The sequence below is a fragment of the Neomonachus schauinslandi genome, chromosome 11 (assembly GCF_002201575.2).
Source record: "Neomonachus schauinslandi chromosome 11, ASM220157v2, whole genome shotgun sequence".
NCBI lineage: Eukaryota > Metazoa > Chordata > Mammalia > Carnivora > Phocidae > Neomonachus > Neomonachus schauinslandi.
Window position 1 is genome coordinate 90,558,345 of NC_058413.1, and position 25,125 is coordinate 90,583,469.

The window sequence follows — 25,125 nt, forward strand, 5'->3', positions numbered from 1 at the left end:
CATGGTTTATCTTCTAAATGGCCAGAGTTAGTTTCTCAGCAGGGAACGGTTTGCTCAAGATTGTCTATTTTCTTATGACAGATGTTGGCGGGGATGCGGAGAAAGGGGAACCCTCCTACACTGTTGGTGGGAATGCAAGCTGGTGCAGCCACTCTGGAAAACAGTATGGAGGTGCCTCAAAAAGTTGAAAATAGAGCTTCCATATGATCCAGCAATTGCACTACTGGGTATTTACCCCAAAGATACAAATGTAGGGATCCGAAGGGGTACATGCACCCCGATGTTTATAGCAGCAATGTCCACAATAGCCAAACTGTGCAAAGAGCCAAGATGTCCATCGACAGATGAATGGATAAAGAAGATGTGGTATATATATATACAATGGAATATTATGCAGCCATCAAAAGGAATGAGATCTTGCCATTTGCAATGAAGTGGATGGAACTGGAGGGTATTATGCTGAGCGAAATAAGTCAAACAGAGAAAGACATGTACCATATGACCTCACTGATATGAGGAATTCTTAATCTCAGGAAACAAACTGAGGGTTGCTGGAGTGGGGGGTGGGGTGGGAGGGACGGGGTGACTAGGTGATAGACACTGGGGAGGGTATGTGCTCTGGTAAGCGCTGTGAATTGTGCAAGACTGTTGAATCTCAGATCTGTACCTCTGAAACAAATAATGCAATATATGTTAAGAAAAAAAAAAGCAGGAGGGGAAGAATGAAGGGGGGGAATCGGAGGGGGAGATGAACCATGAGAGACGATGGACTCTGAAAAACAAACTGAGGGTTCTAGAGGGGAGGGCGGTGGGAGGATGGGTTAGCCTGGTGATGGGTATTAAAGAGGGCACGTTCTGCATGGAGCACTGGGTGTTACGCACAAACAATGAATCATGGAACACCACATCTAAAACTAATGATGTAATGTATGGTGATTAACATAACAATAAAAAATTTAAAACAAAAAAAAGATTGCCTGTTTTCTTTAGAAACTTAAAAGAATGCGTGTTTCTGGCACCAGAGTCTTGAAGTCCTGTACCACAGAACTCCTCACCAGAGCTGGATTGTATGGCTGGGGGATCCCTGGCCATCTCTGCACAAAGCCCTGAGTCATTGGGTCCTTGGCAGCAGTCCACTCCACACAGAACTGATTGTTTGATGAGCAGTGGGGGCAATTTGCTCTTTGGTTGCCATTATTCTATTTGTGGCTGACAGACCCACACTGGTAACAGATCAGATGACTTGGTCACCAATTATTCCAAAGGGCTGACCCCAAGGAAAACTTCTCTAGAGGTGGGAAACCTGCCTATTCCGCTCTCATGGGATCTGGATGTTGGGAACTCAACCCCAGGCAGCTGAGTCACATCTATTTTCACTCTCTTCCCCAAACTTGAGTTGGATTTCCCAGGACTAACCAATGTTCTGGGTTATTTCCTGAAAGTAGAGCATAGCACTGTCCTTTGATCTTCTTCTTCCTTAGCCACCTCTCCAAATAACCTTCCTAACTGGAATCATTGGTGAGGGTCCTTCTGGTTGCCAATGCAGACCAGGTTTTCACAGCAGAATTTCATAAAAAATGACACCAGTAACAGATCACTTAGTTGTCTCAATAGCATCTGTTATCCTGACTTTGCAAAAGAGTCTCTAATTTTGGATTAGAGAATGCAGAAGTCTTTCTCCTTTCTCTTGGTGAGTGATAAAAAAAAAAAAATCAGCATAGGAGTCTCAGCGTCTTTCCACATTCCCAAATACTCTCCCAAGATGGACACAGAGAGGCACTTCCCAGATCCCGCTTCAAGGAAGGACGCATTGGCTCAGCTTTTGTGAGTGCTGTTGTTTTTCTAGCTGTCAGCTTCTTCGGGGACTGCCTCGGCTTCAGACTGCTGCCTTCCCTTCCCTTTAAGGAGCATCCACATCCAGTGACTGATGGATATGGAGATGTAAAGGCCCAGTGGTTTCTGCCTAACTTGGAACAACTAATGGGTCATCATTTCAGCTTCAGAGCTGCCTGTGGGGTCAGCTGAAGCCGTCTGGCCTGCATCACAGCTCAGCTTCTTCCTCTGCCTACTCCTGCTTCCTCCTCCTTTCCGCAGGTGTCAGTCTCAAACACACTCCTTGATCAACATGAAATCCTGTTGCAGAATCTGCTTCCTGGAGAACCTAACTACCACACCCTTGGAAGGTTGTGAGATCTCAGGGACCAAAGCACCGGCAATGCTCAGGCCATGTAAGACCTAACGTGAAAACCCACAGAGTCCTGATCATTATTCTCTTCCTTTCCATCAAAGACACCTGCAGTATTTCAAGGAGATGGTCCAACCACAAGCTAAAGTCCTTCTTATTCCCTATTGACATTTTTGAGCCTCTGGATTAAGCTAACTCTCAAGGCTACCCTGCCTCCAGACTATGTAAATAGGAGAGCGAAAGAAGCTCTTTATTGTTGATGCTAACTTGCATTAAGTTTTATACTGTTTATAACGTAAAGAGCCCTGAGATGCACAAAATAGAGAAAGTCAATTGGTCAAGAGAGGAGAATGGAGCAGAGAAGCAGGAAGATCCAGAGTTACCTACAAAAATTGATTTTGGAAGCTGCCCCAGTGCTTGAGCTCTCCTCCTCCAGATTCGTGCAATATGCCTCTCCTTTGATGGTAACTTCACTGGGATATCTCCACTGTGAAGCCAAAGAAGCTTGACTTTGCCTTAATATAAAGCAAGTTTGGTCAAAATGATTTTATCTATCTATAGTTATTATCTATATGATTCACCATACTTTTGACTGTTTTTGAAAATGTACTCCTAAAATGCAAAAGTTGCAATCATTAAAGATACTTTAAAAATATGGTGCAGGTTTTTAAAGCAATGTCAGAAGAAGAATTGAAAAAAATGTTTTATAGAATAGGTAGCAAGGCACTCAAGGTAACTATTTGGAGAAAACCAAGCCAATAATTTGTGCTTTGATTGTTATAATAATCTGCTATTAATAGTAACATTTTCTACATCCCAAACTTCTAGGGACAGCATATTAACGGTGCAGAGAACAGAGCTTTGGAAACAAACTTGGATTTATATCCTAGCTCTGCAATTTACTGTCTGTGGTCAAGTCACACAGTCTGAGTCTTTGTTTCTTCATCTGTAACATAGGACCAATAATTGACCTTTCAGGACTTTTCTGTGAGAATTAGGGTAATATATATGAAATGTGTGATATGTAATAGGTTTTCAATAAATGCTTGCTATTTTTTTTTAAGGAATCAGGATAGAAATCATCTCTTCTACCTTTAGAAGATTTTGACTTTTCCGCCCAGAGTCCCTTCTCCTATTTTGGGGGGGGGCAGGGGTGGGGAATAGACTGACCCACCTATGACTATGAGGTTAGGCACATGGGCCAGCCTGGAATGGCATTCTATTCCAGTTATAATGATTGATCCAGAGCTGTGCATGTCACACGTGCTAGGCCAACCACAGTCCTTCACCAAGATTTTTTTTTTAACTAGCTTCATCAAAAGTCTCCTCTCTGGATGACAAGAAGCACTGTCCCGTATGTTAACCAGTAGCTACATGTGGCTATTTAATTTTAAATGATTTAAAATTAGATAAAATTTATAATTCATATCCTCAGTCCTACTAGCCACATTTAAAGTACTCACTAGCCACGTGTGACTAAGAGCTACCATACTTGGCAATGCAGATATAGAACATTTCCATCATCACAGGAAGTTATATTGGACAGCATTGATAATCTATAGCATCTGACAACCATAACTCCCAACAAAAAGTATAAGAAGGTTTAAGAAAATGCAGCTGACACCAAAAGCTAAGCAAGAGATGAGTAATAACCAATATGGCTTTTAAATATCTTAATTCCAATTATCCAAGCTCCCTTCAAAATTTTGACACGATACAAAAAATTTCTCCCTTTTTGTTTCAAATCGTTCACATTGAACTTCTATCACAACAAAAAGTCTCGACGGGGGCACCTGGGTGGCTCAGTGGGTTAAGCATCTGCCTTCGGCTCAGGTCATGATCTCAGGGTCCTGGGATGGAGCCTGGCATGGTCGGGCTCCCTGCTCAGCGGAGGATCTCTTTCTCCCTCTCCCTCTGACCTCCCCCGCTCACCCACACCACTCGTGCTCGCTCTCTCTGTCAAATAAGTAAATAAAATATTAAAAAAAAAAAGTCTTGACAAATCCCACTCCTTAGTTTGTTGCGCAGCAAACCAGATGCAGAATCCTGGAGGACTAACTCTGGCAAAGATCTCTAAATTAGACAAAGCTAGACCCTAGAAGTACTGAGACAAGGGCTGAAAGCTTTGGCCTGTCTTCAAGGCCTCCTTCCCTATACGGGGCCTTCTTTTAAGAAACCGTGTTCCTGGGGCACCTGCGTGGCTCAGTCAGTTAAGCATCTGACTTCGGCTCAGGTCATGATATCTGGGTCCTGGGATCGAGCCCTGCATCATCGGGCTCCCTGTTCAGCGGAGAGCCTGCTTTTCCCTTTCCCTCTGCCCCTCTGCCCCTCTCCCCCTTATGCTCTCTCCCTCTCTCAAAATCTTTAAAAAAAACTTTGGGGGTGCCTGCATGGCTCAGTTGTTAAGTGTCTGCCTTCGGCTCAGGTCATGATCCCAGGGTCCTGGGATTGAGCATCGGGCTCCCTGCTCGGCGGGAAGCCTGCTTCTCCCTCTCCCACTCCCCCTGCTTGTGTTCCCTCTCCTGCTGTGTCTCTCTCTGTCAAATAAATAAATAACATCTTTAAAACAACAACAACAACAACAGAAACTTTGTTTCTCCCCCTGTTGAGTCTTGTGTATCACAAATCCATCTTCTTAGTGTCCCTGGACTCATTACTGGGGACCCAATCGTTCTCTTGCTGATTAGGCTTTGTTTTTTAGGTCCTCTTGTCTGCCTTATCCCTTGTTTCAGAGCCTTGCTGTATTCTACTGAATTTTTACATCTGGGTCTGACTGGCAATCTCTTTCTGGAGTCGTATATAAACACTAGATCAAGAAGCACAGGCTGAGTCTGGACTTTGAACAGGCTACTTAGCCTCTCTGAGTTTCACGATTTTCTTTGGGGGAAAAAATTCCTGCACATAGAATTGATAGAAGATTAAATGAAATAATAATTTATTTTTATTTTTTTTAAAGATTTTATTTATTTATTTGAGAGAGAATGAGAGAGAGAGAGCATGAGAGGGGGGAGGGTCAGAGGGAGAAGCAGACTCCTTGCCGAGCAGGGAGCCCGATGCGGGAGCCGATCCTGGGACTCCAGGATCATGACCTGAGCGGAAGGCAGTCGCTTAGCCAACTGAGCCACCCAGGCGAAGGCAATGTGTAAGCGGCAATGCGAATGTATTGGCAATCGTACCTGCTTACAGATTGAAATATACCGCTCCCAACTATATTTAAGCACCTGGACAGGAACCGTGCCTTCCATTCCTATGGAATGCGCCACCGTTCCCCTTTCCCACATCCCACTCCTCTTGTTAACCTCTGGAACATTGTGTGCTCTTCACACAGTAAGGAATTATTAGATGCTGGCTAGCTGATTTCCATTTCTGGGCCTCCCTCACTGGGAGGAGTGGGGGAAGAGGAGAGGGAGACAGAGGGAGTGTGGCAGCAAATCCTTCCGCAGGACATGGTTGGTGGGAAGACACCATTTGAGGATCTAGAAGAAGGGAAACAATGAAGCCTTTCATGAGTTGGGGGTAACTGTGGCTTCCCCAGGATTTTTCAACCTGTTTTTATTTGAGTACTGAAGTTTTACAAGAAAGAACTCCAGAGAAGTTCTCTAGAATGTCCTCACTGCATCTTAAATAGGTCATCAAAAGCACGATCTTTCCAACACTTTAATGCCCATTAATTTCCCCTCTTTGTTCCTCTGGAGAGTTGCTGAATAGGGCGCGTTCAGCAACCATGGACACAAGCCTGAGTTCCTCCCAGTTTCTGAGGGGGTGGGAATTCTATTCAGAAGTCAAATATTTACTCTCAGCATAAAAGGCTTTGATGTTTTTCAGTTGGCCAGCTCAGATATGGGAGTACCTCCTCTCCACCTTACTGAAATTCACCCAGGACCCCTTGCCGTCCCAAGATCACATACTTCTCCCAACACCCCCCCCCCCCACTTTTTTGAGATACCATCTGTCTGCAGAAGGCTTTTCCTCTGAGAGACTCCTCACATTTACAGAGATCTGCAGGCAGCAAAACCAATGGTTCAGGACGAAGGCCCTGGATAGGGCGGAAGGAGCCTTTTGACCCCATCTCCACTTTCTATTTGATGTTTCTCAGAAAGGACCCAGAGTAAGGCTACCTAGGAGAACTTTAAAAAGGAAAAGGAAAGACGAAATGTCCTTTGGGAGGGCCATTCCTGGCTGTCCAGGTCCAAAAAAAAAAAAAAAAAAAAAAGCTTGTTTTGTTCTGAAGAGAGCTAGCTAATCTGTCTCTTGTTCAGTGCTTGCTGGAGCAGCGAGGCCCTGCCTCCTCTCAGCACAAAGCCTCACACAAATTCCTTGTTTCCCAGGCAATGCGCTGCTCTACAAGTTCTCTGGCTGATGTTGGCATCCTGATTCCGCCCTCTCTCTCCATCCTGGCAAATTGAATTTATGACAGGGACAACTCTGGCACCATTCACGTATAGGTTTATGGAACCAAGAACCAAAAACAGCTTCAGCAATAATTGGGGGCACCAGGGGTGGGCAGAGAGGGCCACCTTACTTTCTGGAGCTTAGTCAGAGAGCTGTTGCTGGGTACGGTAAAAGACTAGACCAGGACCAAGACTTGCAAGTGGGAAGTGGATTCTGTTGCGGAGCTAGGGAGGTGGTCAGAAGCCCAAGCTTTGTTGGTCATCAGCCTGCATTTCCTTTTTTTTTTTTTTTAAGATTTTCTTTATTTATTTATTTGACAGAGAGAGACACAGTGAGAGAGGGAACACAAGCAGGGGGGTTGGGGGAAGGAGAAGCAGGCTCCCTGCGGAGCAAGGAGCCTGATGCGGGGCTCGATCCCAGGACCCTGGGATCATGACCTGAGTCGAAGGCAGACGCTTAACGACTGAGCCACCCAGGTGCCCCATCAGCCCACATTTCTAATCCAAGTTCTGCCACTGAGTATCTACAGGACCTTAGCGCATAGTTAACTTCTTGGAATTTGAAATTTTCTTGTTTGTAAAGTGGGGTTATAATGTCTGCCTAAAAGGGCTCTTGGGAGAATTAAATGAACAAATAGATATAAAATGCCTGGCAAAGTGAGGAGTATCTTACACACACACACACACACACACACACACACACACCTATATTAGTTCTCTATGCTGCATAGCAAGTTGCCACAAATTTAGCAGCTTAAAACAATATACAACTGTTACTGTACAGTTTCTCTGGGTCAGGAGCGCAGGCATGGCTTCGTTGGCTCTTCTGCTCAAGGTCTCACCAGACTTCAGTTAAGGTGTCGGCTGCTCGGCATTCCTCTCTAAAGGTCGGGGGTCCCCTTCCAGGCTCCCTGCTTGTTGGGAGAATTCAGTTCCTTGTAATTGCAGGACTGAGGTCCCTAGTTTCTTGCTGGCTGTTGGCAGATGGTTACCCTTGGCTCCAAGAGGCCACTGGCAGTTCCTTTCCACGTGGCCCTGGCCCACCCCACACTTTACACCTTCAAAGCCAGTAGGACAACAATCTCTCTCTGGTCTGCTGAGCCAAGTCTTCCACGACAAAACCGAATCAAGGGAGTGGCTATCCCACTACCTTTGCCATATTCCATCATATTCCATCAGTCAGATGGAATACATTCATTCTGCATTAGGTGTATTAAACTTTTCTGGAAGTTTTGAAGAAGACAGAGAAGGAAGGGTTTCACAGCACAACTTGTTCACACTGTTCTTTGCATGTCTTCAGCTCCCCCATCATGTGGCTCTCTCATTCTCTCTCCTTCCTAACTTCTGTCCTCTCTGCTTGTCCCCCTCCCCAAATTCCTTTCTATTTCTAAAGCACAGCAGTTTACCTTTTTGTTCCTCCACCTTTGATGCTTAAGACCTTACCTCCCGCTCCCTGTGATGTATTTAAATCTTTTTCTGGCTAAAGACAATTCCCTCTCTAAAAGGAATCTTGGTGCCATTTGTTGGAGGACTTTTTTTCATTCTGCGTCCAGGGATGATTTACAATCGAATGGAAGAACAGATATGACTCAATATCAGTGAGTGAATAGAGAGAAAGAGAGAAGAGTGCTAAATATAAAAATTACCACTGATATTATGGTCGATAAGGCCAGAACCTCTCCAGTGGTATCCTGAATGCCAGTGCATTCTTCCTAGAGCCTGGAGACAAACAGGCCAGGTGGGTGGAGATGTTCTTAAATCTAATGGTCGAGTTATTAAAATTGGTACTTATCTACCAATTTGTGTGTGTGTGTATTTTACCTCTTCTTGCCTCTATAATGAAGTAACTTCAGGAGTCCTGGGTTGATCATTACATAACAGTTTAACTCTGGGCAAGTTACTTAACTTCTCTGTCCCTCAATTCCCTCATCTAAGAAATAAAGAAGTGGGACAAGGTAATCTCACATGTCTCTTGCTGCGGAGTGAATCTACTGTTCTGCCATTCCTGCTAGACCTTCAATTCTTTGAAGACAGAGCCCATTTTTATGATTCTCCAGCCAGCTTCCCCCGCCCACCAGCATTTCCCATAAAGGTCTATGTAGAATGGTGACTTATTCAAAATCACTAAGGAACAGCCTCCTGTCCTGGGGATGGAACACTTGTGAGTTTAAGTTGACAGGGGTGTGTGTGTGTGTGTGTGTGTGTGTGTGTGTGTGTGTGTGTGTCTTGGGGGCTCCTTTCTGAGCCTCAGGGGCACCATCTGGGTGCTCAGCGCAGAGGTCTGAGTACAGGCGGCTAGGGCCACCATGGGTGCAAGGGTGAGGGGTCGGGATCCCAGAGCCCCAGCGGGGGTGCCAAGGAAGAGTGGCCGGAAGCAACTGTGTGCAGCAGAGTCAAGAGGACTGGGCCATGCTGCGCAGAAGAGGACAATGCCTTTGGAAATGCACCTGTGAAGTGCTCAGAGGAGAAAGGGGCCCGGGTCTTGGCTAAGCAAGGGCGTTACTGCCGTCAGTCAAGTAGTCTGTCGACATCATCTGCTTCAGCAGCTGCATTAAGCCTCACTCAGAAATGGGCCCCACGAGGAGACTTGTAAGAATGAAGAGTTATAGTCCCTGCACTGGAGAATCTCCCGGGCTAATGAGGAAATGGCCTCAGGAACACTTTCTGATGTGTTCCTGCATGTGCCCCAAAGTGGTACATGCAGACTGACATGTATAAATAGATTTTTGAAGTTGAAGAAATGTAATATTTAGAATCAGGATATCCCTATAAAATCAGAGAACAGCCTATCCTCAACAATTAGATGAGGCAGACACACCCACAAGACATATGGAAGGATAAAACAAGGCAAGTGAGGACAGGTGAGATACACGTTATGTTATGTGTGAGAATCGAGTTGGCTAGATTCTTACCTTATGTGTCTGTAACCCAGTTGCTTATCGGATGAGGGCCGCCCCCCAAAGTGAATCCCAGTTATTTCTGGGAATTCACAAAGAGGTGCCTCATCTGTGTTCCCAAACTGATCTGTCATCTGCAGTCATTTGGTGCCCTCCCTGCCCTCACGCCTCTGTCCCAGCTCCCCTTCACAGCCATCCTATACTGTCTCCAGTGCTTAAGGAGCGCCCCCCCCCCCCCCCCCCCCGGCAAGTTCTCATCCCTGCAATATTCAGCAACTCTTTGCTGAGAACCTACTATGTGCCCGGCCCTGTGTTAGGCAGTAGGACTACAGAGACCAGTAAGACAGTCCTTCAATCAGAGCGCTCGCTGGTTTAAGAGAGAAAGGCACATAGGCCGATGACATAAGCTTCTTTAGGTCTACTCATCTTGGAAGGGCCTGAAGCAAGATGGCAAGATTGCTCGTTGCTTCGTGCCTTTGTGGCTGGCTGCTGTGATCTGTCACCTGTGTCCCCTCGCAGCTCCCAAGCTAAATATTAATCCATCCTGGTAAACTCATTCTTGACCCGTCTATTTCGACATTCTTTTGAGGAGGCTCAGTCACTGCTGGGACAACTCACGCAACTGCTCATTCAATTTGTTTAGTTTCCTCCCCCGACCCAGCTCCTCTCTAAGGAGAGTTGGGGTGAGTATACAAGGTGTGGCTTCGGTGACCTTGTGACAAGCCGGGAGCTGGTGTCTGTGGACCTATGTGCTGTTCTCCCTGCTCCCTGCTGAGCTACACGCTGACCACCCCCCCCCCCCCCCCCCCCCCCCCCGCCAACAGTAGTTGGCGGTCCCCAGCTGTTGCCAGTTCTTTGTCTTCTGGGCACTTCCGAGTCCCCTCAAGGGAGCCTGTGAACACTTTGGGGCGCTTGCATATTCTGCATGGGTGTAAGGAGCCTAAGGTCCACCCCTAGGGCAGGGGAAGGGAGGATGTTGAGAAGTTAGATTCCACTTAGGTCTCCCGCTATCACATTTTTCTTTCCATCATCCTTCAGGCTAAAAAAGGCAGACTCCAGACTTTCTATTTCCTGAACATCATATCCTCCTTTTACCCTTGGACAATAAGCCTCAAGGCCTAGCCCTCACAGACAAAAGAGGCCGTTTATCTATACTATACAGCAGAAGAACTCTGTGAGTCCATCCAAAGGTCACTCCGTGATAGGTGGAAGTCATAGTTAAAGGAAATTAAAATATCCTTTTGTCCTTTACAAAGACTGGCTCATAAGCCTTTTGTCTTGCTACTGATTCTAAAATAGTATTTTAGATGTCAGAAGCTAAATCTTGACTTTTTCTTTTTCATTGTATGTCTGCTGAAACCACGCTGACTTTTACCAGAGGCAAAAGTCTAGGGAAAAGTCATAGACACAGAAATGCAAAATGAAAAAAAAAAGTGTCTTTACGTATTTCAGAGTATTTTTTGGAGATCCTTCATGAAGTTCAAAACCAATGCTTCTCTCCTCAACTCCCCATCCTTTGGCTCAGATGAGTTATGCAATGAGTCTTTAGTTCTAGAAACCTGGCCTACTCAGGCTTTCTCCAGTATGTAACAAGACTATTTCGAGAGGTAGCTACCACATTTACAAGACTAAGACCAGGCTTAGAGACAACCAAGAGGGGAGCTGTAATCTTTGGTCTCATCAAGATATAAAGATTGCTACAGGAATGAAAGAGAAGAGGCAGGTTTTTTTAAGTTTAAAATGTTATCTCTCTAACAAAGGATTTCCAAGGCACTCCACTGTACTAAATTGTCATCAATCTTCTCAACAATTCCTACAATGAAGCTACGTACCCTACAAAGAATATGTGAAATTGGAGGCTTAAGGAGATTGTAAGCCCATCCCAAGATCTCACAGCTAGTAAGTATACATTCCATTGACAGTGCTCTTGAAAATGTGTGGACATAATAGTGAGGGGTCAGGTGGAGCTAGGGTGTTTCTCCTCATCACATCCTCGAGACAAGAGGAGATAAGTAGGCTGTGAAGCTGCTAATAGAACCCCAGAATGCTGGCTGTTAGAGTATTACCTTCATCTGTGCTCTGACATGTTCTAGAAAATTGGCTGGAGGCAGGGGAATGAACAGAGTGGTTCCTGGAAAGAGGTCCCCAGCATCTACGTGATTCTGTGATGGGAGAGAGAATCCCAAGCAAAATCCTTATTTTCCTTGGTAGGAAAATAATAGAATTTGAGCCATTTTCCAATCTTCTTCCTGGGGGTGGAACAGGGATTTTCCATTTCTTCAGCAGTTCTCTGGAGTCTCTCTTTCCCCAGCTTTTTAAAAGCTCCTCTGCTTCCCTTTTCAGAGCTTATTGGAGGTCTGTCCCTGGCACGTGCCCTCCTTCACAGGAACACGGAGCGTGAGGTGGGACAGGATAGATTGGGACACAAGATCCAGTTCAGCGTGTGTCCCAGCCCAGTCCCTTCACTGAGCCCCAATCCTCATCACCCCCTGGTAGTGGGGCTCAGCACAGGCAGGCAAAGAACGGATGGGACCCATCCGATTAGAACCCGCATTGAAGATTATATCCTAAGCAGATACCCCCTTCCGAACCGGGGATGTAGTGCTTTGAAACTAGAAAATGCCAGGTCTGAAAGAGAGGAAAGAACAAGCCCAGCAATACACAGGGCTCTGTGTATTCAGAGGGAAGTTGGCAGGGTTGTGTTCGGGCAGAGAAACTCCGAGTGGTACAAAGGGACGTGCCCAGAGTGGAGAAATCATGCTAATTGTCTGCACCAGAGCCGGAGAACGCCACCCAAAATGAAGAGAGAAAGGGGAGCCCCGTCCAGAGCCTTCAGTGCCCTGAGCCTCACTCCTTTTGTCTACCTTCTTCTGATCCAGACAGGTAGGAGACCAGAAGGGTAAGAGAGGGTCTGGAGAGGGACCCCGCTACATGCAAAAGGGAGGGAGGGGGAGTTGAAGGCCAGAATGCCTTTAATCTGGGAGGAGGGGAGAGAGCTCAGCTGCCCGTGGGAAGCATCTCAGTGAATTCAGGCATTAATGTTTAATGTATTTCTTCATTCTCTGTGCCTCCCACCCAGCCCCTGCGCCCCTCCCCCAAAAGGCTGCATGACTTCGGAGCTCCCACAGCATTCAGTACATTAGATAGAGGGCAGCGAGCCATTTCTTATGGGATGTCTTGTTGGCGTGGGCTTATGGGATGTCTTGTTGGCGTGGGCCAGTCCGGCATTCTTTCCAAAGGATCATGATGGGGCTTGGAGGGGTGAGGGAGATCTGGGTTTTTTGCCTCCCCAACCCCCCACCCTGGCCGCTCTGAGTGTACAACAGCAAGGGAGATGAAATAAGCTTGGGAGATCGTGAGTTTTTTGGTTTTTGGAAATAACAGCAACCCATCCATAACTCACCCCATGCTGTAGACACCTACCTTGTGTACTGCCCCCTACCAACTCCTTAGAGAATTGATCTTACTTTAAATAGATAAGTTTCTGTGAGTGTGCGCAGGCATGGGAATACACACACACACACACACTATTCCGGAGAGCCTAGCAATTCACAATTTGCTGGGGCAAACAGATGCAGAGATCATTTTAATAAAATGCAGAAACTGCGATGAGTGAGATATACAGAGGATGCCCAGGACCAGAGAGGGGTCGCCTACCCCAATCCAGAAAGCAGGTGCTAGCGGTGCAGGCTGGGGTGAGGGGAATATCAGGGGAGGTGTCCTGGGAATGTCTGCACTAAATTTTAAAGGATGAAAAAAATAGGTAGATGCAGGAATGGGCATTATAGTTGGGGAAATGGGCAAAGGTCAACATTTTGAAATGGCATCATGGGTTTGGGAGCAGTCCAGCCACTCATCCTTGCTGGAGAAGAGAATGTTAAGTGGGCAAGAGCCTTGTAAACCATACTAAGGAACGTGGGATATAATCTGCAAACAGTGAAGGGGGCAAGGGGGTATTGGATGGCTTTTCATCTGGGGACTGGCAGGACCAGACTTGTGTTTCAGATAGCTCGTTCTGCTGCGAGGCATTGGAGAAGAAACTGGAGGCAAACAAGATAGGAAAGGAAGCCTGTATCCATGTGCTAGGGCCACTGTGACAAAGAACCACAGACTGGGTGGCTTAAACAACAGAAATGTCTAGTCTCACAGTTCTGCAGGCTAAAAGATTGAGATCAAGGTCATATTCTCTTTGGGGCTCCAAGGAGGAATCTGCTCCAGGCCTCTCTGCTAGCTTCAGGGAGTTCCTGGGCTTGCGGCAGCAGGGTTTGTCTCTTCACAGGACATTCTCCCTATGCTTGTGTCTGCATCCAAATTTCCACTTTTTATCAAGACATGAGTCAGATTAGATTAGGGGCCCATCCTCCTCCAGTATGACCTCATCTTACCTTATTACCTCTGCAATAACCCCATTGCCAAATAAGGTCACATTTGAGGTACTGGGGGTTAGGACTTCAACATATGAATTTGGGGGTGGGGGCACAATTTAACCCATAACAAGGTTATTGCAATAATTCAAGGGAGAAATAACATGAGCTGGAGTTAGGATAAAAATAGGGGGAATGAGGCATTGTGGAGATAATATTCTGGAGGGGAAGTCAGGACCTAGTGATCGATAGGAAGTGAGAGGATCGGGGGTGGGGAGGTAGGATTTCTGTGTGAAACCTGAAATGACAGCTGGGATAGGGTTGGATATATGATAATGAGTACTGTCCATATTGAGGTTGAAATGTCTATGAGACATTTGTGGGAAAATGTGAAATAGCCTAAAGCAGGGGGGGGGGGGGGGGGCAGGGAGGTCAGGGTTGAGGTGGGAGCTCTCAGCCTATAGGTGAAATCCAAAACAATGAGAATGGATAATATCACCTAGGAGGAGAAAATGGGCTGAACATGGAACATTGAGTAACCCCAAGATTTGTAGAGGAAGGTAGAGGGAAAAAAGGCCCATCAGGGAGGCCAAGAAGGAACAGTGAGAGAGACAGAGGGGAACTAGAAGGCTGTGGTGTCCAGAAAGTCAAGGGAGTTGGGAGTTTTTTGGAGAATCAGCATCAAATGTGTCAAAGAGGTCCAGTATACCAAGGGCCAATTATATCTCAACTATTAGTATTATTATATTACAACTAAAAACGTTTGTTGGATATGGCAATTCAGAGATAACGATTAACCTTAGTGAGAGTGGTCTCAGTGGAAATTACAATGAGTGGAAGGAATCATGAAAGCTGAAGGTATGGAGGCCGTGAATAGAGAATACAAAGTGCACGGTGAAATATACAAGTCAGAGCTGTCCTTAAATTCCTTCAGGTCATAGAATGGTAAGGCAAAAATTATAGAAAGATCTTGTCAGTCAGTGTGACCAGGTAAAATCAAAAGGTGACCAAGGATCTTCTATGTGGGAAAATATAACCCAATAAATATAACAAAACATATAAATTATGCTGATAGGATATTAGTTATGACCTATGATGGGTAAGAAGTAAGTGTAGGATTAGGCCATTGTATTGCTGTGGACCCAAGAACAATAAAGAGCTGAGATTCTACAAGGAATTTCTGCCATGCTCACCATATTACTTAGGAAAATGCCAGCTTCTGTGACAAACAAGTTCCCAAATTTAAGTTCCTGGCACTAACCTTGTAGTAGTACAATGCAGTTCCAGACTAGGCCTAGGATGAGGAAGAACTCTGTTCTGTGAAGTTTTCAGGGACCAAGTTGACATGTGTTTCCACTAGTCACCCTGTCACCCTGAGGTTTTTCTCCCATTTCTTGCAGGTAGAGGATTTAAAACAAACAAAAGAAACAAAAAAACAGGAGAGGTTTTTTCCAAACTAGCCTGTAAGTGGTACCTATCAATTCCACTGGTTCTATTGTCTGGAAGAGAGTCACATGGCCATACCTAACTGCAAGGAAGGCTGGGAAATGTAGTTTTTAAGATTAGCACTTAAAGGGGGCAAGTAACAGTCTTCAATGCCTTGTCCCTAACACGGACAAATGAGGCTTTCCTAAACTGATCACAGCCCAAATCATGAAACATTCAAACAAAGTTTTTCTAGAGGCTAGGACACCGACATACGGACATAAATATGGCATGCCTTAAATCTAGATAATCTGATCGGCAAAATTTTACTCTCTGGAATCCTAGAACTATTCCATCCTCTAGGGACCCAATAGGAAAAAGTCCCTTACCTGGGTTTTACCCTTTTAGTCCTAAGATCACCTCCACATTGTAGGTGCTATCTTTTTCTTCTGACAGAGAGTTATGCCCAGAAATGCATTTAACATAAGGATACAGTTTGATGAACCTTTAAAAAATGAATGAAGCCATGTAATCAGCCTCCAAGATCAAGAAATAGAACATTTCAGAACCTCAGAAGCACACCCATACTATTTCAGTTACTGTGGCCCTCCCCTGGGTTACAGTGGTATCCTAACTTCTAATACAGATTAATTTTGCATGTCTTTGAACTTTGTATAAATGGAATCATATGCATGGATTCTTTTGTATCTGGCTTCTTTTGCTGAACACCAAATCTATAAGATTCATTCGTGTTGTTGTTGAAATTGTAATTTGTTTGGTCTCAGTGCTGTATAGTATTCCATTGTATGAATATACCACAATTTATTTATCTATTCAACTTTGATAGACACTTTGGTTGTTTCTAGTTTCGGGCTTTATCAATACAGTTGTTAAGATATTCTAGTACCTGTCTTTTGGTGAACAGATGTACACATTTCCTTGGGGATATACTTAGGAGTAGAACTGCTGAGTTATGTGTGTGTGTTTAGCTTTAGTAGATATGGTCAAACAATTTTCAAAGTGATTGTATCAATCCACATTCCCACCAGCAGCTACAGATACCCTGCATCTTCACCAACAGTTGTGTCTTCTCTTTTATTTTAGTCATCCTAGTGAGTAGGAAGTGGTATGAAATTACAGTTTAAAATTGCATTTCCATTATTACTATTAATGAAGTTCTATCTTTTTCATATCATTATTAGCCATTTTGATATCCTTCTTTGTGAAGTACCTCTTCTAAGTCTTTTGTGCTTTTTCTACTAAGTTTTCTGGATTTTTAAAAAATTATTGACTTGTAGGAGTTTAAGAAATATATTTTGGATACAAAATATCCTTTATAGGATACATGCCTTGCAAATATCTCTCACCCTGCAGCTTGCCTTTTCACTCCCTTAATGGTGTCTTTTGATGAACAGCTCTTAATTTCATTGTGTCCAATGTATCACTTCCTTCTGTTATGGGTACCACTCTTGTGTCCTGTCTAAGAAATCTGTGTCTGCCCTCAAGTCATGGAGATATTCTCTTATGTTTTCTTTTTTAAAAAAATATTGTTTTACCTTTCACTTTAGATCCACAGTCCACCTAGAATTGAAACTTGTGTAAGGTGTGAGGTAAGGATCAAGATTCATTTCTTTCCTATATGGCCTGGCACCATTTATTGGAAAAAGAATCCTTTCCCCAGAACACTGCAGCATACCTTTGTCATAAGTCGAGTGATCATATATAAGTTTATTTTTGGACTCTCTGTTCTATTCCACTGATCTGTTTGTCTATTCTTGTGCCCTATCACAAAGTTAACCTCCTAGGATTTTGATTGATATTGTATTGAATTTATAAGCCAATTTTGGAGAAATGACAGCTTAACAATAGTGCCTGTTCTGATCTAAAACAAGGAAAATCTCTATGTGCCATCTTAGTACCTATTAGCTAGATACACATTACTGAACATCTACACTCTTTAAAGTACAGATAAAAAGGTACAAAGACCCTTCTCTTCTTGGATCCCAAGGGCCTTCTTCACAATTTCTGTTTCCTGGCTTTCTCCTGTGTTCCTGAGTGATTGACACTTAAAATGATTTCTCACTCGTGTTGGCCCTTGGAGGCCTCAACAGGATACTAACAAAAGAACACAACACGGTAACTTCAACAAGTATGTAATCAGTGGTGCACCTATAGGACGGGGCAGAGGAGGGCTTTGTTCTCAGAGCATTGTCCCCTAGGAAGAACATTAAGAACCCAAATCAGAAAGCAAAATGTTTTCCTTTTAGAAAACCATGCTGTGGGCCACCCTTGGATTCTTGTATGCAGTTCTGGTCACTGCACCTCAAAAAAGAAATAATAGAATTGAAGAAAGGCCAGAGAAGAGTATCTGTGATGGCCAAAGGGACTTCCTTGTGGTGACAGACCCAAACAAGACAAAAAACCCATAAAGAAGGATATAACTGCAGCCCATGGTGTTAGCGAGTATGGATTAGGTGTATAAAAACCAAATCCTAGAATATGTGTTTGGCATTGTCTCATTGACACTTTTAAAAGGAAAATTTCAGGCAAATACTGGTAAAAGGAAAACTGTGCCAAGCATAAAGGAGCATAGGAAAATAAGCAGATGATGGTTCCCTTAAAAGGAGAGGCTCTTAAGGGAACCCAGCGTTACTAGCATATACTTTCTCATATTTTAAAGCTTAACATTTCTTGGTTGTCACCGCTGGTCAAAATCCTCCTTGAGAGGGGCCACTTACCAGTATGGCACAGTTTAACAGGTAAATCTTGCTGTGATGTCAATTTCCTTTTGTTCAGCCTCCAGTGGGAACAGAGACTTTCTACATAATGATGCCTCAGAGACTCAAGGACCATGATTAAGTTAATCGCTTCTCAAGGTTGAATAGCCCTAGTCCCTTTTATTTCCACTGTGGATTGTAGTTGTTATAGCCATTTCCTCATTTCTGTGTCCTGCTTTGGCTCCTGTCCCAGTTCTCTGTGTCCCTTGAAATTTGTGGAACCCTGAACTTAATACCAACTCCAATTTTGGCTAGAGTTTTTGGAAACAGTGTTTGCTCAGCAAAATACTCTGTTTGTCAGCTTCTCAGAAAGACTGCTCCATTCATTTCTGAACATGAGTACATACATCCCTGCGACTCGTGGGCATACCTGTGTTCGCGTGCACGAGGAAGGTACCCACCCAGAGAAGGGTGAAGCCTAAGGCAATCCATATACTGTAGCTTTTCCAATGTTTTTATGCAGAAGAATCAACTTTAAACTGACAGAAAGAACTGACCTGAGCTGGGAAGACATCACAAAAGGACCACTAGGACCTTGTAGGGAGTGACAGGAAATGGGGGAAGCTCAAGGGAGGGCCAGAGAAGATGGAAGGAAGGGGAATCTCTTCCACTTCTCCTTGGAGCTGGGACTGTCACTCCCTAGCCTCCTGGAAGGAGGAAATGAGAACCCTCAAAGTTTGATGCAGGACGGTTCTGCATCTACAACCCTCATGCGCTCATACCCCACTGCTTCCGACTGGGTCCTGAATAGAGGTTCCCCAACCATTTGCTCATCACCACCATGGCCTTTAATGAAACTCAATGACTTCTCTCAGGGCCACCTCAAGTCACACATTCCAAAGTCTATTTGCCTATCCAGGGAACTCTGAAAGCTTGCTTTTCTAAATCAAGCCAAGCCTGGGACCTAGCTGTTGCTAGGCAGGAAATCCCATCTAAATAATCACAGAAACCTCAGAGCTGGAAGAAGTCTTAAGTATTATGTGAGCAAATGGATATCAGTCTGATACACAGAGCCAGAGGGATTCCTAGTAGTACCCCAAGTTATGGGGGAGGACCGGAGTCTGGTCCCCACCACCTCTTCTACTGAATCTGTGAGCCAGAACTAGATTTTGTTTTCATTTTTATACATGGTTTTATGGGAACAACAATATCTTTAATAAAAAATATTTGAAAATATTTGATTTTGTCCATTATACCTCCCCCAAATCAAGACTCCTCTCGATAACAAGCATAGGGGTCTCTGGGTGACTCAGTCGGTTAAGCCACTGGCTCTTGTTTTCAGCTCAGGTCTTGAGATCAAGCCCCTCATTGGGCTCCGTGCTCGGGGGTGGGGGGGGGGGAGTCTGCTTGAGATTCTCTACCTCTGCCCCGCCCCTGCTCTCTTGCGTGCTCTCTCTCCTCAAATAAATAAATAAATCTTTAAAAAATAACAAGCATATCATATTCATACATATGGACGTTTTAATCATTCAAATAGTCTCTTCCACTTTTAAAGTTTTATGATTCTAACATACCTGGCAGGTCATGGATCACAGAATGTCAGAGCTAAAAAGGACCCTTGTGATCATCTGGCCCCACAACCTCATTATACAGAGGAGTAAACTGAGGCACAGAGAGGTGAAAGAATAGCAATGGGCCTTTCCTCCATCCCTTCCAAAGGTGACGAGCTCACTCTTTAACAAAGAACTTGTTTCAAAAATGGACTGAATAGGTTTATTACATTTGCTTTGATCTCCACAACTCACCTTTTAAATTAATTCCCTCCTGGCTTGGTCTGCGTCCTCTGAGCACAAGTAGAAGAATAAGGAAGGGAAAGGTACAACTTAACTTCCCCAAATTTAAACAACAGTAGCAGAATGGGAGAGTGGGAGAAAGAGAGAGGGAACTTCAGAGGCAGTGACCATCAGAGAGAGCAGCCGGGGGTGCAGGGGGACTGAGAATCTGACCTGTAAGTGTCTGTTCAGGTAAACTCAGCCCTGCTCCCAGCTGACATCCTCTCCAGAAGACCGTCTTTGGGTGGTCATATTGCTCTACAAGGCCATGTAACACCAATGAATGGCATCTGTTCAGGCCCCGAAGCCCCCTAAGAGACCTCTGAAATATGGGATGCATCTCTAGATGGGGCAACCATTTGACAAGATGGTAAAATCCCAGAATGGCAGGGCTGACAAATGGATGTAACATCAAGTTTGCCACTTATTTTACCTACCTGAGTCCCAAACAGGTAAGTGACTTCTCCTAGGTCCTAAGTCAACAATAAGGGCCCAGGTCTCTGATGTTCACTCTTGTGTTCTCTCCACTACACAACAATAACTGACGTATGTATTGTGCTTTTCCATTGTGAACCTGATAAGGCAGTTGTTCTTGTTGTTGCTCATATCCTGATTTTCTAAATGAGAAGAATGAGGCCTAGAATGATGGCTTGCCTAGGTCCACATAGGCTGTAGGTGGTGGAGCCCAATCTTACAAGGCCTTCTGATTCCAAACTCTTTGTTCTGCCCATCCCAAATCCCTCTTCTATAGGGGTTGCATGTTGGACTGGGTGTATTTCTAAAACCAACTACTCAGCTGCAGAACTCTTTGGCCCCAGGTAGGCCTAGTAAAGTGTTCCATGCAGCGGGGGCAAGGAGAGAGGAGACTCTTGGTATGAATGAAGAATGGTCTAGTTGTCTTCTGGCCCCTAAACTTCCCCTTCATTGGCACTGCCTTGTGACACACTCCCTTCTTTATGAATCTCTCTTCCCATGCTTCTCCATTCCTTACTTTCCCAATCCCCAATCAAGAAGCAAACCTGACAAATTCACCCTAAGGTCCATCTTTGTCCGTTTTGCTCACTGATATATCCCAAGGGCAGAACAGTACCTGGCACGTGGGAAGTACTCAATCAATGTTTCTGTGAATGGAGCATAGAGTGCGTGGGTTAGCTGGAGGTCTTCCTCAAGAGGAAGGCGGTGGAGAAAACCGCCAGAGGCAGAGAGCCAGCGAGAAGAAGGACTGAGGGCAATGCGATGGGTGTGAGGGGTGATGGAGGATCAGAGGGGCCCAGAGCTATCATGGGAGAGGAGATGGCATCAAAGAGTAAGAAGGAAGGACTGACAGGAGGTGAAGAGCCCAGAGGGTGAGGCATGAAGACATCTGAGGACGTAAAGGAGGCAGAGGGGTAGGGAGCCGAGGGCCTGACATTGCCCTCTCCCCGTGGGCCTCTGTCCACAGAGCCCCTGGAGGGGGTGAACATCACCAGCCCGGTGCGCCTGATCCATGGCACGGTGGGGAAGCCCGCCTTGCTCTCTGTGCAGTACAGCAGCACCAGCAGCGACAAGCCCGTGGTGAAGTGGCAGCTGAAGCGGGACAAGCCAGTGACCGTGGTACAGTCCATCGGCACAGAGGTCATTGGCACCCTACGGCCTGACTACCGAGACCGCATCCGCCTCTTCGAAAATGGCTCCCTGCTTCTCAGTGACCTGCAGCTGGCCGACGAGGGCACCTATGAGGTTGAGATCTCCATCACGGATGACACGTTCACTGGGGAGAAGACCATCAACCTCACTGTGGATGGTAAGGTGCTCTGACAGGGAAGGAGGCGGGGCCGGTACCTGGGATTAGGGGAGGGTCTGCCCAATGCGCTGGCCAGATCCCGGGAACACCAACACGGAAGCCGCTTGGGAGCTGAGAGTGAGACAGTCGGGCATTAGAAGTTGGCAGGCAGGACACGCAAACGCGTATAGAGTGCTTACTAAGTGCCAAAAACTATTCTAAGTGTTTTGCATATCTTGACTCATTTAATGCTGATAATAATGTAGGTATAGTTAATATAATTATCCCCATTTTGTAGATGCAGAAACTGAGGCACAAAGAGGTTGACTAACTTTCCCAAGGTCATGCAGCTAGTACGAGATAGAGCCAATATTGGAACCCAGACATTTGGAACCTGGGTTTAGCCCAACTGAAATATGTTCCAGGCTGGGCCAGTTTAAGACATCCTGAAAAGGCATTTGAGAAGAAGGAAGGGAAGGTCCGTGAGGGCAGGGACCATGGCTGTCTTACTCAGCATTGTACCCTCTGTACTTAGTAGATGCTCAACAAATAATTGGTGAAGAAATGAATGAATGAATGAATGAGTGGATGATGGGGAAAGATCGGACTGATGATCCCCGAAGGGCCTCTCAGACCACAAATCGAGTTGCGACAGTTGCAAGGCAGGGAGTTATGAAGGGGAGGGGAGACGCTGTTTAGCCCCTGGCTCACAGCACTCCCCCCCCCCCCTCCGGGACTCAGTGCCCATTTCCAGGCCACAGGTATTAGTGGCTTCCACCACGGTGCTGGAGCTCAGCGAGGCCTTCACCCTGAACTGCTCGCACGAGAATGGCACCAAGCCCAGCTACACCTGGCTGAAGGATGGCAAACCCCTCCTCAATGACTCGAGAATGCTCCTGTCCCCTGACCACAAGGTGCTCACCATCACCCGTGTGCTCATGGAGGACGATGACCTGTACAGCTGTGTGGTGGAGAACCCCATCAGCCAGGGCCGCAGCCTGCCCATCAAGATCACCGTATACAGTGAGTCTCCCTGTCTGCTCGCCCTCAGGACTCCAAATCCCGAGAGGCGGGCGCTGTGAGGGACTAAGGACATCCCAGACAGAGTGCAGGGATGAGAGGCAGGGATGGGCCAGCTCTCCATGGAAGCCAGCAACAGGTGGGAAGTGGGCTCAGCAAGCTCCACCACGGACCAGCCATGCTGCACAGGGCTCCTTTTCTCTTCCTTCTGCTGCAGGAGCTCTCCTCACCAGACTTGTTGCCCCTCTGAAGTCTCTCCCACCTCTCTGCCTCTCTCCCCAGGAAGAAGCTCCCTCTACATCATCTTGTCCACAGGAGGCATCTTCCTCCTTGTGACCTTGGTGACAGTCTGTGCCTGCTGGAAACCCTCCAAAAAGTCTGGGTAACTCTTCAAGTTCCACACCCTGAGCACCCTAATCCTTCAATCCATCCCCACCCCAAGCTCTAGTCTTAGTCTCTTAAAGGCCTATCCCCCCCCCAGGGCCCTGCACCTCTTCCCGGGAGATCCATTTTAGCCTTGCATGTGTTGCGTATGGAACTATATTCTGTGCTCACAACCCCCAAAAGCCCCAGCGCTGAAACAATGGTTTCGCTTAGGGCACCTTTTGTGGGCCGCCACGGTGGTTGTGGTTAATGAACTGCCTTTTAAGTGTGATTATCCGCAGTTTACAGATAATAACACAGACTCAGATGGGTTCAGTGACTTGCCCGTGATGTCAGCCACAGACTCAGGACACAAACCTAGATGCGACTCATTCCAAAGCTCACGGACTATTGCCACTCCCACTGCGCCCAGCCCATCCTGTTACAAGGCCTCTTTTACTGCCACGAGATTGCACTTGTGACACTGCCCCCAGGCTGTCTCCTGCTCACACGCAACAACTCTGTACAGAGGATGCTGGGTTGATTTGCAGGAAGAAGAGGAAGCTGGAGAAGCAAAGCTCCCTGGAATATATGGACCAGAATGATGACCATCTGAAACCAGAAGGTGAGCTCCCAGCCACCCACTCACTCATCCCATCGTCACTCAGATCAGTGGGCTGCTGGGAAAAGGCAGAACTGGGCCACAAGGAAGCCAGCTCTGCAGGGCCCCTTCCTCCACCAAGTGCACGAAGACTGCAGAGCAGGGAGAGGTGCGGCCAAGGTAGGACCCCAGGTATTCTGGATCCTTTGGTGGAGGTTGTGGCGGGGCCATACTGGCCACTTGGGGAGCAAAGAGTGTAGGTGCTGGCTGGTGGAAAGGGCTCCGTACTGGGCCAGCCACCCCCATTCTTCGCCCTGTGCAGCAGATACCCTCCCACGAGGCAGTGAGCAGGAGCGGAAGAACCCCATGGCACTGTATATCCTGAAAGACAAGGTGAGCATACTTGTGCTGGTGTCCCCACAAATACACAGTGAGCCCTACCACGTTCTGGTGCTCCATAGCCATACCATCTCTTTATAGCATTCAGACGAACCCTGAGAAATATTTGTGTCACCCGCACTTTAGGGCTTAGAAAAATAAGGTTGACAGAGGTGAAATGACTTGCCCAGTATCAAACAAGTAAATACACATTAAGTGGCAGATCTAGGCTTCAAACCTAGGTCTGTGGATACCAACTCTGGTGATTTCCCCACTGTTCTACAACTAAGTCTGTCCCAGACTGTCCAAGACAAGTGGGAAGAGGAGAATAAGGGGACAGAGCACTCAAGTTAATGCACTGCTGCCTTTACCGAGCACCTGTTACGGGCCAGACACCGTGCTAAGGGTCTGTGTGACCAGAAAAACCAGACCTCTGTCTGCCGCCTTCCACCAGGTGGGAGGGTGGAGGGAAGCCTGCTCCTTCAGCTCGGTATGCCCCGCGCCCCGCACCGGGCGCTCACCCCCGCGGCGCGTGTCCTTGCAGGACTCCCCGGAGCCCGAGGAGAACCCCGCCCCGGAGCCTCGGAGCGCGACTGAGCCCGGGCCGCCGGGCTACTCCGTGTCGCCGGGCGTACCCGGCCGCTCCCCGGGGCTGCCCATCCGCTCGGCCCGCCGCTACCCGCGCTCCCCGGCGCGCTCCCCCGCCGCCGGCCGGACGCACACGTCGCCGCCCCGGGCCCCGAGCTCGCCCGGCCGCTCGCGCAGCGCCTCGCGCACACTGCGGACTGCGGGCGTGCACCTGATCCGCGAGCAAGACGAGGCCAGCCCGGTGGAGATCAGCGCCTGAGCCGCCTCGGCACCCCCGGGGCATGGGGGGGCGCCCAGCAAAGCGGCCGGTGCCCGGAGAAGGCGGGGGAGCGCGGCCGCCGCCGCCGCCAGGGACCAGGGGAGGTCCCGGCGGCGGCGCGTGGGTCTCGCGTGGGTCTCGCGTGGGGGCCAGCGTGAGCATGCGCGGGTGGGGGACGCAGTGGGGCAGCCAGGAGTGGCTCAGGTGGTGAAAGCGGGCCGCATTTGCTCCTGGTTCACCGGCTGTGTTCTCAGTGGGTATGGGTTGTGCCCTCTTAGGACCATATAGATTCTTAAATTTCTGGCCCAATCCCCCAAGGGTCTTATGGAAACTAACATCAGTA

At 46.8% G+C, this 25,125-nt stretch overlaps 1 protein-coding gene across 1 annotated transcript; it reads left to right on the forward strand.

The window, feature by feature from the left end:
* Positions 1-12,271: 12,271 nt before the first annotated feature.
* HEPACAM (hepatic and glial cell adhesion molecule) lies at positions 12,272-24,782 on the forward strand. The gene is made up of 7 exons (XM_021696506.1): positions 12,272-12,356; positions 21,253-21,594; positions 22,315-22,596; positions 22,876-22,969; positions 23,508-23,581; positions 23,880-23,950; positions 24,480-24,782. Exons 1-7 carry the CDS (start codon positions 12,272-12,274, stop codon positions 24,780-24,782), a joined length of 1,251 nt encoding a protein of 416 aa, XP_021552181.1.
* The last annotated feature ends 343 nt before the right edge of the window (positions 24,783-25,125 follow it).

Excerpts from the sequence above, each read along its gene's own strand:
- HEPACAM (XM_021696506.1), top strand. The coding sequence starts at position 12,272 with ATGAAGAGAGAAAGGGGAGCCCCGTCCAGAGCCTTCAGTGCCCTGAGC. Across the intron at positions 21,595-22,314 it reads CATCAACCTCACTGTGGATG|TGCCCATTTCCAGGCCACAG; the intron begins GTAAGGTGCTCT and ends TCCGGGACTCAG. Across the intron at positions 22,597-22,875 it reads CATCAAGATCACCGTATACA|GAAGAAGCTCCCTCTACATC; the intron begins GTGAGTCTCCCT and ends CTCTCTCCCCAG.